This window comes from Mustela nigripes, chromosome 2 (assembly GCF_022355385.1).
Source record: "Mustela nigripes isolate SB6536 chromosome 2, MUSNIG.SB6536, whole genome shotgun sequence".
NCBI lineage: Eukaryota > Metazoa > Chordata > Mammalia > Carnivora > Mustelidae > Mustela > Mustela nigripes.
In genome coordinates, this window is record NC_081558.1 from 2,691,489 (window position 1) to 2,706,277 (window position 14,789).

General features: G+C 56.2%; 2 protein-coding genes across 5 annotated transcripts in view; one reads left to right on the plus strand and one right to left on the minus strand.

The window, feature by feature from the left end:
- Positions 1 to 601, minus strand: part of ZFR2 (zinc finger RNA binding protein 2) — a 37,061-nt gene extending 36,460 nt beyond the window's left edge. For 3 of the 4 annotated variants that reach the window (XM_059388655.1, XM_059388654.1, XM_059388652.1), the window contains exon 1: positions 459 to 545. Coding sequence is in view for 1 of the 4 variants with exons in the window: in XM_059388653.1 (XP_059244636.1) it covers positions 459 to 511 (53 nt within the window). In the remaining 3 variants the exon portion in view is untranslated. Of the gene's footprint in view, positions 1 to 458 lie in introns of all 4 variants that reach the window. The other variant, XM_059388653.1, reaches the window with a different exon arrangement.
- Positions 602 to 6,871: 6,270 nt separating this feature from the next.
- Positions 6,872 to 14,789, plus strand: part of ATCAY (ATCAY kinesin light chain interacting caytaxin) — a 27,911-nt gene continuing 19,993 nt past the window's right edge. The window contains exons 1-2 of the mRNA XM_059388657.1: positions 6,872 to 7,255; positions 9,811 to 9,928. Of these exons, the coding sequence (XP_059244640.1) occupies positions 9,852 to 9,928 (77 nt within the window). The 5' untranslated portion in view covers positions 6,872 to 7,255; positions 9,811 to 9,851. The remainder of the gene's footprint in view (positions 7,256 to 9,810; positions 9,929 to 14,789) is intronic.

Consider the following 14,789-nt stretch of genomic DNA (forward strand, 5'->3'; position numbering starts at 1 on the left):
GCCAGGCCTGTCTGTCCTCCAAATAAGGATCAAGTCCCCTCCCACTCCCCGCTCCGCCGCCTCGGCCTCCGCTCCGCGCGCTGCGCAGTCCGGTGCCCTCCGGAACCGCCCCGCACGCCCCGCGGCCCCGGTCTCTCCACCCGCCAGCTCGGCCCCTCCGCGGCCACCCTGCGGCCAAGCGTCCCCCCGCCCCCGGCTCGGGCTGGTGTGCCCGCCTCGGGGGCCGCTGCCCTCCCCTCAGCCCCGAGCGCCCCCTCTGCTACCGACCCCCCGCCCGCCAGCTCACCCTCCCACACACAGTCCGAGCCGCGGCCTCCCGGCTGCGCGGCCATCTTGGCTGGCGCAGGCCTCCCAGCCGGTGTCCCGCCTGGTTCCGGCCAACACGCCGGCCCGCGGCTTCCCCGGGGCCGGAGTGGGTCCGCGTCGGGCCGGCGGCGCGGCGGCGCGGAGGCCGTTACCTGTACTGTGGGCCGGCGCCCCACGCGAAGCCGGAGCAGTCGCTTGTCGCCATCTTGGCGTCTCCACAGAGCGCGCGCGGACCCGAGGCGCGAAGGGGCGGGGCCGCCAGCGGTGACGTCCCTGCGCCCCGCCCCCGCGCCGCGTGCCGCTCGCTCCCCGCCACGCGCCCCAGGCCCCGCCCACCCCGCGCGAAGCTCGGGCCCTCTCGCTTCCCACTGCACATCTGCCGGCCGACTCGGCCTCGAGCCCCGCCCCCGCCTCAATCCCCGCCCCTTCCTGTAGTCCCTCTTTCCCTCCGGCCGCTCAACATCCGGGGTGTCGGCCTCGAGCCCCGCCCCTTTCTGGAGCCCCGCCCAGCCTTCAACCGCTGGAGCTGGAGGCGGAGATCCTTCTGGTTTGTGTCCTACTTGGGTAGGTTGGGGGTTGCGCTGTCCGCTCTTGCTGGGTGCAGGTGGCCCTCCTGATGCGGCTACGCCCTGCTTGTCCCTTGGGCACCCTCTAAGAGCCCACTCAGCACCTAAAACTTGCTGGCCCTAAATTAGTGGTCGTGCGGGGCAGTGGTTTGCCACTGGGCGGGCAGGGTCTAGGCGCCTTTGTGGGTCCTGGCAGGAGTGGGTGGGGGCCCGGGACGCCCTACAGAGAACGCCCCGGCTCCCGTGGCAGGCGGAGAAACCACAGCCAAGTGTGAGTCACATGGAGAGTTCGTTCTTGACCGAGACGGCGTTCGCGGGCCGTGCGGTTCACCCACCTGCGGTGCGCGGGTCAGTGCAACGGTTCGCACTCTGGGCTCGGAAGTGTGCGGCTCAGTGGTCTCAGTCCCTGGGCACAGTTGCACGCCCATCGCCACTGCGTGACTCCAGAGCATGTGCATCACCCGGAGTAGAAACCGTCTGCATCAGCCTTCAGTCTCCCAGCCCCCGGCAGCCACTAGTTACTTTTCGTCTGCACGGGCTCACCTGTTCTGCACATTTCAGATAAAGAGACGGCTACTTAGCAAGAAAAAGGAGTCCACTCCGGACGCACACAGCTTGTATGAAGCCCTGGAGAATTATGCGGAAAGGCCGGTGCAACAAGGTTACGCGCTTTACATACTCTCGTGATTCCATTTACATAAAAGTCTTGAAACGTGAAAATTACAGAAATGGAGACCATATTTGTGATTGGTAGGGGCGGAGAGAATGGGGAGTGGAAGCGCCTTACAAGGGCTACGTGAGGGACCTCGTGCTGAGGACATCTGGCTTCCAGGTATGGAAAGCAAGGGTGAGGCTGTGCTATAATTGTGTAAGACTTTACCATTGAGTAGATGGGGGGACAGGGTACACAAGATCTCTGTTATTTCTTAGTGCATGTGAATTTATAATTACTTCCAATTTTTAAAAACTAATTAAAAAAAAAAAACAGTACATGTACCGACTGTGGAGGAGTGGTATTCCTTTCCTCCTTGATATGAAGCGGGCACAGGGCTAGTTAATTCTTGGACAGAAACCATGGCAAGCCCAGGGTACCAAGGAAAGCCGTATGGGTGGTTTAGTGGATGGCATTCTTCCACCTGAGTCTTCATGACCGTGTGTGGTCACCAGGAACAATCGAGTGGGTCTGGCAAGTGCCACTGTCCCACCATGCCCTGGCTAGAGTTCAGAGTGGTAATTACACAGGGCGTCCCTCCAAATCCCTGCAGCTCTGAGGAGCGAAGGACGGCTACATGCTTTATACAAAAGCAAGTCTGTTTCAGTGTTTTCTCTGGATTACAAAATATCTTTCCCTCCCTCCCCCCTACCATGTTATTTATTAAAAGTGTTAAATGCTCTGCATGCACGATCTTATCTGGTCCTTACAGTAGCCCTTAGAAGTAGATACAGTTCATTCTCATTATTGGCAGCAGCTCTGTCTTATAAAGTTGTAGCAAACCCAGTGAGAATGAATGCTGAAGTATGGCCCCTGGGGGAAAGCCTGGGGTAGGTCCCTGCAAGTCTCTGGTCACAATATTTTCATCAACTCATCAACACATAATCTGGTGCTCTGTATGCTTCTGTCTAAAGACACCTTATTTAATACACATGGTCGATTCGTTAACAGCCAACAGCAGTATAATTCATGCCTGAATAAAGTGTAACTAACACATATATTTTCTCTGTAAGCTGCACCCCAGCCTTCTTGTGCTCAGAAACACCAGACAGCACTGCATGCGGGGGCCACTGGAAACAGCAAAACCACCAACTAAAGGGCAAAAATGCAAAAATCGTGGTAATAAATGGATCCCGAAAGGGGCCATTTACAACCTGGGCTGGAATAAGTTGGCAAAATGGTGCTTTGTTCAAGCCCAGCTGGGAACATGTATGGCCAGCACTTGAAGTTTTCACCACTCTGCGTTGTGTGCGATGACCCTGAAAACACCAGGAGTATTGATTTGGAGGTTACAAACATGACAGATTAATTTCAGGCAGTAGGCAGATTTACAAATACAGAAGCAACTAATAATGGGGCATGAATGTCCTTGTATTAATCCCCTTTGCAAGTCAGGAAAAGGACAGTCAAGGAGCTTCAGCAATTTCATTGCCTCAACCTCGTTCAGTGAGAACAGACTATGATTCACGTGTTTCTCTAGCACAGGGATTCTCAACCCATCCTGTTGATATTTGGAGCCAGAGAATTCTCCGTTGTGGGGGGCCTGTCGTGTGCATCGTAGGATGTGGAGCAGCATCTCTGGTCTGTACCCACCCAACGCCAGCATCGTCTCCATCCCCCAAGTCATGATAGCCAAAAATGTTCCCAGACACCACCAAATGTCCCTTAGGGGCAGAATCCCTGCCCTACGGTGAGAACCACTGGTCTAGGGACTTGAGACACAACAACCACAAAGTGCAACATCTCTGATCTCAAGAAACTTACAGGGGCGCCTGCGGGGCGCTCAGTCGTTAAGCGTCTGCCTTTGGCTCAAGTCATGATCCGGGGGTCCTGAGATCGAGCCCAGCATTGGGCTCAGTGGGAAGTCTGCTTCTCCCTCTCCCACTCCCCCTGCTTGAGTTCTCTCTGTGTCAAATGAATGAATGAATAAATAAATAAATAAATCAAATCTTTTTTAAAAAGGAAAAGAAAAGAAAAATTATGAGAGAATGGCGAACCTCAGGTGCGGGGCAGTTAGTGTTTCATGGGGACAGAGTTTCGATTTGGAAAAGTGAAAAAGTTCTGGAAATGGTTGGTGGGGATGGTTGCACATTGTGAATGTAATCGATGCCACTGAATTTGACACTTAAAAGTGATCAGAAAGGCAAGTTTTATGTTATGTATGTGTATTTTAACCACCATTAAAAATAAACCTTACAAGAAGAGCCAAGCCTGGTTTCTGCAACGGCTGCTCCGCCGTGGCCACAGCACCACGGACAGCTCCCTGTGCTCTCTCGTAGGGGCCCGACCGCTGCTTTGTAAATCTGTCCAGAATGCCTTTCTCCTGCTTCTTCATCCCTCCCACTCCTGTCCAATCCTCAGGGCCCAACTCACGTCATTACTGCCCACCCCCCACCCCGAGAAGTCTTCCCATGCACCCTTCCCCAAGGCACTCTGCTCCAAACTAAACCTCTAAATCAGCCCAGACTCCTTTGCCCATCTGGTTCTCCAAATGGGAGTTCTGCAAAAGCAAAGTCTTTCTGATTCACACACTGGACCCTAGTGCCCAGCACAAAGACTGGCCTGGATTTCCCATTCAACTGACATTAAAGTGTCTCTTCCCAGAGCTCCACTTCCTCCAGCCAGGAGGCTCTGGCTCTCCTCCCCTGCTCTGGGGCAACACCTTTCTGCCTTGGGCTTGGAGAGCACAGACCATGATGCAGTGAGTGAAGCAGCAACGTGAGCAGAGTACTGTCTTACCTCCATGAGGGGAGCCAGCATCCACACATTCCGCCTGCATCTCCTAGAAGTCTCCTCTATGCTGGGTGCTGCTGCCCTCTGCAGAGAACATGGCTGTGCACAAGATCAACCGAGTCAGGGGCACCTGGGTGGCTTAGTCGGTTAAGTGTCTGCCTTTGGATCAGGTCATGTTCCCCAGGGTCTTGGGATCCCAGGGTCCTGCTCAGTGGGGAGTCTGCTTCTCCTTTTGCCTGCAACTCCCCCTGCTTGTTCTCTCTCTCTCAAATAAATAAATTAAATATATATTTTTTAAAGACCAACCAAGTCTCTTTTATCTTGAATTTTGTAATCTAGCTGGGGGTCAGAGAATAAACAAAGAAATAAGTAAATACTCTCAAATACTGGTAAGTGCTGTTGGCAGGGTGGGGGGAATCAGGCTCCTCAGTAAGTGAAACACAGACCTACTCTATATCCTGGTAATTCCACTCCCAGGCATGTACCTGAGGAACTGAAAACAGGGACCCGGATAAGTCTGTGTACGCCCCGTTCACACCAGCACTACTCACAACGGCCAAACAGTGGAAACAGCCCCGATGTCCATCAGCTGGCGAACGGATAAACAAAATGTGACTCATGTATACAGTGGAATATACTCTTCAGCCATCCAAAGGAACAGAGCACTGACGCTGCAACGCAGGTGTCCCTCGAAAAATTATGCTCAACCAAAGAGGTCAGACATAAAGAAATAACATCGTGTATGGCTCCTTTTATATGATATGTCCAGAACCGGCAAATCCACAGAGATAGAAAGTGGGTTAGAGATTGTGGGGGTTTGGGGCCAGGAGATGGGGAGTTAGTTTAATGGGGACAGAGTTTTCAGTTCGGGAAGATGAAGAAGTTCTCAAAATAGAGAGTGGGGATAGTTGCACAGCCATGGGAGTCCCGAGTGTGCTTAATGTCCTGAACTATACACTTCCCAACAGTTAAAGTGGTCAATTTTATATTATGAGTATTTTACCACAATTTAAAAATGTATATACTTGGGGCACCTGGGTGGCTCAGTGGCTTAAGCCCCTGCCTTCAGCTCAGGTCATGATCTCAGGGTCCTGGGATCAAGCCCCACATTGAGGGGGAGTCTCTGCTCAGCGGGGAGCCTGCTCCCCCCCCTTCTGCCTGCCTCTCTGTCTACTTGTGATCTCTCTCTGTCAAATAAATAAATAAAAATATTTTTTAAAAATGTATATACTAAAATCAGACTGGGCAATGGAATGGGGTACGGGAGTGAGGGGCAAGATAGCAGTGGTTGGGGAAGTCCTCTGTGAGGAGATTAATTCTGAGCTGACTCCTGAATAATGTAAGAGGAGTGTTCCTGGCAGTAGGAACGGCAGATTCAAAGGCCCTGTGGTGGGATGTGTTTACAGAACAGCTGAAAATCCACTGAAGTGAAAAAGCAATAGGCATGGGCTCCTACTGGGGTGGAGGGATTGGTTCATTTTCTGGGGTTGTTGTAACAAAGTATCAAAAACCAGGTGCAGGTCCCCCCTCCCCAAAAAAAAAAACCACCACAGAAATCTATTCTCTGGCAGTTCTGGAGGCCAGAAGTTGAAACTCAAGGTACTGACAGGATTGGTTGCTTTTGGAGACTGTGAGGGAGAATCCATTCTATGCCTGTCCAGGTTCTGGGGGTTGCTGGCGATCCTTGGCATTCCTTGGTTTGCAGTTGTAAAGACAATTGTAGTTGGATTTGGGATTCACCGTAAATCTGAGGGACCTCATCTCCAGATGAGAGTCCTGGATTCCTAATTCTATCTGCAAAGACCCCTTTTCCGAATAAGGTCAGATTCACGACAGGTTCCAGAGGTTAGGACATGGCCACGTCTCGTGGGGGCCACCATTCAACCCGCTATGGGTCTAAAAATAGACGCCGCAACACAAACCAGTAGAGAAGCTCTCGCGGGCGCCCTGCGAAGCGCTCTCCTACATCATCTCGTGACATGCCCAAACGCCAGTACCATGATGTTTCAGTTTCAGAGATGGGGAAACTGAGACCCGGCAGGTAAGATCACTCACCCCGTGGTGTCACCCCGCTCGTGGTGTGAACCCCCCCTCCCAGCCAGGGTTCGAACCCCCTTCTGATCGGATTTTAGAGGTTGCACTCTTCATGCGTCCTCCAAGGCAGGGCCCCTGCGGCGCACAACTGCAGGGGGCGCCTTTCCCTCGGTGCCCACCCCCCGCCCCAGCAAGTGTGTCTCGGAGGATTCGGCCTCCCCAGCACGCAGCTGGGTCCTCGGCACGCGCGGCTCGGTCCACAGGGAGCGGCCGGCTAGGGACCCTGGGAATGGGGTCCTAAAGCTATTTCCCCTCCTTCTCTCCCTCGCTCCTAATCTAGGGAATGAGCCCAGGGCTGTCGTTTATTTGTTTGTTTGTTTGTTTGTTCCTTGTTTTGTTTTTAAATCTGTGATGCGCCATCGGGAAATCATTTCCGCTTCTGCCCCTGGTGAGGCTCTTGGAAATACCTCCCTTTCAGCCAATGGGGAGCACCGGATTCTGGCAGGGGCTGTGCTTTTCGGTCGGCCCTGCCCCCACTCACCCACCCTGCACACAAAAGCAGCATAATTAACTGTCTCGAGGCAGCCGAGCCTCCGCCAGCTGCGAGCTGGCGAGGAGAAGACACCTCGGAGGCACGGTCCGCGGCGGCCGCAGGGGCCTCGAGCGCGGCCGGCCGAGGGGCCGCCGCCCGCTCGCTGCAGCCGTCCCCCACCTCCGGACGAAAGCGCCCATCTGCGCCGCCACGTCGCTCGGGTGACCTTCCCCGGGTGCGGAGTCCGCCCCTGCGCGCGTCCTCCTCGGATGCTCTGAAGGGCCGCGGACTGCGCTCCGAAGGCGAGGGGTGTCCGGCTGCCTCCGCGCCGGGCTCGCCTTTGTTTGCGCGCAACCGGCGGAGGCCTCCGAGGTGAGTCTGCCTTCCTTTCTCGCAGCCCGCCGGGCCAGGTCTGTCCCGAGGCATCCGCGGCCGCAAAGCCCCTTCTGGCAGGTGGGGCGGGTGGGAGCGGGCGGCGAGCCGCGGTCTTGTGATTCTCCGGGCGGCCACACAGCCATGTCTCCCGGTGCCCGGGGAAACCATCCGCAGGCACACACACCCACAGTCCGCCTGCCGTGCCCGCCGCGCACCTGCTCGGCGGAGGACTGCACCATTTTCAGGACGTGCTTAGAGATTAGGCTGATAAAACCCTCAGCCTCTCTCTGGGACGCTTCCTAAGAGACCGGGATGTACACGTCCTATCTCTGTGCACTCCCTATTTATAACACCGTGAGCGGATTTGGAGGAAAAAATAAAAAGACTTGCTAGATGTGTACACAGAGGCTTGCCTATGGGGTGGGGAGGAGGGGAGAAGGCTGAGCACGGATTCCTCCTTCCCCGTCTGAATTTGGATGTGACACACCGGCAATTCAACAGCACCGAGCCGAGCCTCATTCTCCATCCTCAAACGTGAAGTCGGGATCTTAGGACAGGCGTGTACAGGGCCCACGGGGACCCACCACACCCCACATTGAGAGGATCGTGGGGCCGGCATGTGTGGCTCCAGGGTCCCGGCCGTGGGTGGGATTGAGGGGGGGGGGTTATGCTTCCTGGGGGCTGAGGTCACACCCGGCTCGGGATAAGGAAAACAGATGCAGAGACCTCGCTCTCCCCCGAAAGGAAATGAATTTCCATGGACCCGAACTTTCCCCTGCAGCAAGGTTCTGGGCGGTTGTTCTCGCCTCCGGCATAAGAAGAGATGTTTATGTTTTATTTATTTATGTATTTAATTTTTTTTTTTTTTTGGCGTATTGCGTCTTACTGTCCCTCCTCCATGAATGAATGACGACATTCAGAACGGTGACAAGAATCCAGTGGGAAACTCTCACCCAAGTGTGTGTGGCGGGGGAGGGGGGGTGTCTAATTTTAGTTACCCCTCCCCCGCCCCCTGCCTGGCCTTCCCTCTTCCCTCTCCGGACCCCAACCCGGACCCGCAACCGCGAATGCAGACCCCGCCCACGGGGGCTGCTCTCCGCGCCCAAAACGTTAGCGCCTTGCACCGGCTCTGCAGGGGGGTAGGCTCTGCAGGGGGGGTAGCCTCGGCAACTGGAAGGATGGGGGGCGGGGACGGGGCGGGGGAGGGGGGAAGGCTTAGGTGCTGGTGTGTGCGAGTAAGAACCCAGGAGCTGCTTGGAGGATGGGTGGCAAGGACACAGCGAGCCCTCTGTAGTGACTGTCAAGCCCAGCCCAAGTTCCCTTCCCGAGCATGCAATTAAGACAGGGTTTCTCGATCTCAGATCTACGGGCGGTTGGGACTGAATCAGTCTTGGTCCTGAGGGGGGTGCATCTTGAGCCCTCTGCGGTGTTGAGCAGCATCCCTGGGCTCCGCGCACTTGATCCAGTAGCCCCCTCCCCAGGCTGGGACACCAAAATGCCTGTAAACATTGGCAAGTGTCTCCTGGGGGAAGGGGCGAGGGCAACATTATCTGCAGTTGGAAGCCACTGGTTTCAAAGCGTGGAACCCATGGAGTTGACCAAGTTTAAGATCCTGGAATGTTATGTTCAAAAAGGTATTACATAAAGCTCCTTTCTGGTGCAACTTTTCGGTTTGCAGATGGGGCTGCTGAAGCTGGGAGGGGTGACCGGGGGAGTCACCATTCAGGGTGCTGCCTGTCTCCCCACCCGGTCCCCAGCTCCTCAGAAAAATAAAAAACAAAATTTGTGTTTTGTGCTTAGTAAGAATTACGACCCCAGCTTCCAGCCCCAGTCTCTTTCCACGCTGCAGGCCCTAGTCCTGAGGTCGTGGGGTCGAGACCTGCTTCTTTGTTGGGGGTAAAGGAGCAGGGCAGGTAGCCTGGAGAAGGTAGAGGTGGGCTGGGGTCAACCCGGTCCTTTTTGAAAGCATCTGCCCCAGGCACCAGGGTGGTTCAGTCGGATCAGCACCTGCCTTCGGCTCAGGTCATGATGCTGGAGTCCCAGGATGGAGTCCCGCATCAGGCTCCCTGCTCGGTGGGGAGTCTGTTTCTCCCCTCTGCCTCTCACTCTGCTTGTGCTCTCTCGCTCTTACGCTCGATCTCTCTCAAATAAATAAATAAAAATTCTAAAAATCTTTAAAAAGACACCAAAAAAGAGTCCCAGCGAGGAAGTTTAAGTATATTAGTCACTAACACTTTAGTATAAATGATTTTAGTTGGATTTATTGCTTCCCAGTTTAAATCCAAGGTAAGGGAGGGATGATGAGCCCTAAGAAGAACGGACTTCAGAGCTTCATAGCGAGGTGGGCTGACACCTGGTGACACGTGGCGGTCATCAGCTCTCTACCTCTCTGTTTTCTCACCTGGGACCTGGGGAAATCTCCTGGGGCTGGTCCGTGATTCCGTGTAATGAAGAATGCAACATTCTGCATGTTGATTGGAAGGGCCACATGTGGGCGGGGGGTTGTTAGTACGATGACCGTCCAGTAAGGCTTCCGTTTGGCCCGCCTTCAGGGTTCATCTCTGCTTCACGTCAGCGCCTCTCCTCGGTTCTCATGGGGACCACTGAAGCCACGCTCCGGATGGAAAACGTGGATGTGAAGGAAGAATGGCAGGACGAGGGTCTTCCCAGGTACGGCTTCTCTGTCTCCACATCCTACCTGTCGCACTGGGTGGGGGGATGCCCACCGCTTCTCTGAGCTGGGGTGCGGAGGACACCGCCGGTGGATGGGGCCAGGCACATAACAAATATTTGCTGAATGTTTTAAGATTGATTCCTCACCCCCCCCACCTCCACCAAAGCCTCCCAAAACCTCCCATTCCCATGCTGTTTTAAGAGCTCTGAACATTCTTCGACAACCTTCTCACGACTATTATATTCTCACACATGTTCCCATGAATCCAGGTGTTACCACTTTTTTTTTTACCTGTGACAGGCAGAGGGATCTCATCCGACTCCTGCTTAAAACCCCTGCGGGCAGGGGCACCTGGGTGGTTCAGTGGGTTAAAGCCTCTGCCTTCAGCTCAGGTCATGATCCCAGAGGCCTGGGATCGAGCCCCACATCAGGCTCTCTGCTCAGCAGGGAGCCTGCTTCCTCCCCCCTCACTCTACCTGCCTCTCTGCCTACTTGTGATCTCTCTCTGTCAAATAAATAAATAAAATCTTTAAAAAACAAAAACAAAAAAACCCTGCGGGCAGAGGCCCTCCCCAGGGAAAACCCACGTTCAGCCCCCCTCCTCTTCCGTCTCCCCCACCACATCCACGCCCCTCCAGTTCTAGAAGCTCCTTCCCATTCCTTCCTGGTGCTGTCAGACTTCACACTGGCTGTTCCCTCTGCCTGGAGTGCCCTTCCCAGACACCATGCTTCCCTTGCTTCCTTCAGATCTCGGCGCACAAGCCTCCCTCTTGGAGGGGACCCCTTGGGGCCATTCATCACCCACTGGCTCCATCCCTGAATGGTTTTCTTCCTAAACAGCAGCCCCCAAAGACATCCACATCCTAATCCCTGTGCCCTGCGAATGTTCCCCTGCACAGCAAAGTCACTCTGCAAACGTGATGAAGCTAAGGACCTCAAAATGGGGACATGACCCTGAGCTGTCCCCATGTCATCGCAAGGGTGCTTCCGGAAGCTCGAAGGGAGAGCCTGTTTTCAAACCTTTCCCAGATTCTCCCTTCAAGCTTCCAGAAGGAACCGGCCCTGCCCACACCTTGCCTTCAGCCCCGTGAAGCCGATTTCGGACTCCCTCCGGCCTCTGGAATCGTACGAGAATGAATGTGTGCTGCCGTAAGCCACTTAGTGCACACGGTGGTTCTTAGCCACAGGACGCTCGGCGAGTCTAATACCTTAAATACGTCACATAATTATCTTGTTGGTAGTGTTTCCCCCACCAGGCCCCCCCACACACACACAGCCGGGGCGTTGGGTTGGATTGCCGATGTAGGGCAGCAAGAGGACAGACCCCGGCGCACGGTGGGCGCTCAGTAGCTATTGAGCAAGTGGGGGACGTACGGGCAGGAATAAGACGCCGTGCGGGAAGGGAGCAGAGACACACGAGCCACCAGGCCTCGTGTCCCTCTGTTTGCTCCTCGGGGCGGCGTGGGGTAACGTGGTTGGCACAGGCTCCCTTATTCCGATGGCGGGACCCTCGGCCGGCCTCCGTCCTTCCGTAACAGTGCACCGCAGGGGCTGACGCCCAGGAGCTCGTGATGTAACCCTCCCTCCGGGAAGGACGAGCCCAAGAGATGCCCGCGCACACCCTGCAAAAGCACATGGGAAGGTCTCCAGGTCCAGAAAATCCCAGCCGCTGAGGGGCCGAAGGCTTCCTTGTGCCTCAGTTTCCCTGTCTGTGAAGCAGGGACGTTAATCCCTCGCTCGCAGAGCCGTTGGGGGACCTGGCTGAGGAGCGCGGCACGAGGTGGCAGGGGTGGGCTCTCCACGTGAGGCAGGGCACGGAGCGCACAGTCCCCCTCCGACGGGGCCTTCTCAGGGGGGCCTTGTTCATCCCGCTCCCTGCCCCTCCCCCCATGTAAAAGCCAGCCCCGCCCCCCAAGCCTTGCTAGAGGAATGGGGCAGCTGCGGATGTGAATTTCAAGTGAGTTTCTCCAGCTGCAGAGGGTCCCTCTCGGGCTTCAGTGGGCCAGTGTCTGCGGCACAGTGGCCCCGCTGTGCAGCCCGGGGCGGGAGCCAGTCCTCAGCCGAGGCATCTGCCTTCCTCGCTCTGCAAGACGGGAGCGCAGCTCCTTGCAGGGGCAGCCGGGTGCCCGACCACAGAAGCTCTTCTGTCTGGTGCCCGATAGCCCACAGTTCTGTTCCTTCCAGCTCAGTGATCCCTCCCCGGAGGCATCGTCCAGCTCAGGGTGGCTGAGGGCTGGCCCCGTGCCCACAGCCCCTCCTGCCACCATGACCTTGTATCATCTTTCTTCACCTCTGCCCCAGAGGGCAGCCCGGAGAGGATGTAGGGCGCTGCTTTGTATCTCCATTCTCTGTAAGGCTCAGCACCCACTGTGTGCCAGACCCTGGGCAAGACACTGGGGACACACGGCCAACAAGACAAGACAGCCTTGTGGGACATTCAGTCTGGGGCAGAAGCACGCTTTTCCCTTGTGAACTTATAAACTTAAAAACCCAGTATAAAACTGAAGCTGGGTTCCTGGTAGCTGGGGGAATGCCTAGACCTGGGGGGCGGGGGTGTCTGACCAGGCTGGAGAGAGTAGAGAGGTGGGGGAGGGCCCTGGTCCTAAGCCGTGAAGGATGAAGAAGGCTAGGGGTAGGGGCTGAGCATTCGAAGCTCAGAGAGCAGTGTGTGCAAAGGCCCTGAGGCCAGTCGAAGCAGGTTGAGAGACAGACGGAAAGCTGAGGGGGCATCTTGGCCAGCATCTCACAGCTAAGGAGAGGCAGGGACAGGGGCGGACAGACGCCTGACTGGTGCCTCAGCCTGCCCGTCCCTCCACAAGCAAGTGGCCGTGGGTTTTGTTTGTAGTTTTTTATTCTGGTACAGTTCTAAACTTAGAATAAAAAATTACAAGAATGGTGTAAGGCATAGCGGTGGATTCTTCCCCAGATTTGCCAATTAGAATTACACTCCCTTAGCTTTCTCCTTCCCTGCTGTGTCTCTCCCCTTTCTGCGTCTCTCTCTGTCTCTCCCTCCCTCCTTGGTCTCTGCCCCTCTCCTGTTTGTATCTCTCTGTCCCTGCCCGGGGCCATGCCAGAGCATCTCTGTCCCCCAGCCCAACACACACTCCCCCAGCCGTCCCAAACGTGTGTGGCCACTGTAGGTTCAGGGCACGAAGTGGTAGAGGGCTCGGAGCACCACTGCACCCTCCTCAGCTCTGCCCTTCTCTGTCCCGGGCTCCAGCCGAGCCGGCTCATGGCTTCTGGTCTCCTGCTTATGCCGACAAAACAGCGTTCCACTGACCATTACGCTCGCACCTTGCTGGAGGCAGGAAGTCAGGTCAGGGGGCCTGGCAGGGTTGGGCTCAGTGAGGGCTCTTTTCCGGGCTTGTAGACGGCTGCCCTCTGGCCGTGGCCTTTCCTCTGTGCTCGCTCCTGTGCAGAGAGATCACTCCTGTCGCTCCCCCTTCTTATGAAGCACAGCCTGACGGCATCAAGGCTCCCTTTGTGAGCTTCTTTAACCTGACTGCCTCTTAAAGGCCTGTCTCCAAATGAATCACATTGGGGTTTGGTCCTTCAGCAGGTGAATTTGGGTGTGGGGGCGGGGAACGGGATTTAGTCTGTAAGCTCCTCTTTGCAAAGACCCAGCCCGACTGCGGGGTGTGGGGTTGGGTGGGGGTGGGGCTGTGGTGCCCCCCAAGGCCTGGGGAGCCTCCCTGAGGCTGTGGTGTGGGGGGGGGACTGGAGGGGGACGAAAGGACAGGAGTGTTGGACCTTACAGAGAAGGCACAATGGCACATCTGTCCGGACATCTAGAAACCACCAAAGTGGCCAACGAGTAACCTTTTAGACCTCTCTGGTTCCCTGGGCTGGGCTTTGGGGGTGTCGTGCTATGAGACCCCAACACTGTCAGCCCAGTCTCGAGCCTCGGAAAAGCCTCCCTCCACCCAGGAAGAGACTGTGTGTTTGCCGCGCACCAGAAACGACCTCGGGCCGGCAGAGAGGGAGGCTCGCCAGCCCCCGAGGGGAGACTGAGGCAGCAGTGCCCAAGCATGATGCCCTCCAAGTCCTGGAGCACAGGCAGGGCGGGGGGCATGGTCAAAGTTCATCTCCAATTCCCTTGTCTCACACCCTGAAAATCCAAAGCCAGAGGCTGGAACGTGAGGGCAGACTTGAGCCAGGAGCCGCCTGTGAGGTCCGCACCGTTGAGCCGCTGAGACGCTCCAAATTGCTGGTGCTCCCGCTGGTCCTCCCCAGTACTCACAGATGTACCCTCGCCCAGTCTGTCCTTCCACCAGCTGCTTCTCTGAGGGCCGGGCCTGTGACTCCCCAAAGCAAGATAGGAAGAGGCACGGCACGTCCTGGCAGGAGGCTAACAGAGAAAGCAGGACGCAGCACTCTGGACAGAGGGGTGAGAGGTGCAAAGGCACTGGGGCATAGGAGGCCTTGGTGTGGTAGGGCATGCCGCCCCGGAGCCCAGCTAGGTGGCAGGAATGGGGTGGAGGGCTCCCAGATGTCGTGGGCTGGAGGGGTGCCGGTCAGAGATCTGGATTCCACGCCGCGGGCTGCATGGGACAACAGAGCTGGGTCCTAGAGGCTAGAAATCCAAAGTCAAGGTGTCACCAAGGCCCTGCTCCCTCTTAAAGGCCTCCTTTAAGGGGACGCTCCTCCCCGCCTCTCTCAGCTTCTGGGCGGCCTACAATCCTGGGCCTTCCCCGCAGTCTGGCTCGTCCTCACGTGGCCCCATCCCTGCGTCTGCGTCCAAATTCCCTGGTTCTCATCCACACGCCGCTCACTGGATTTAGGGCCCCGGTAATCCAGGATGACGTCTTCGTTCCATAATTACGTCTGGAGCGGGCCGCCCTCCGTCCCCTCCCCCCC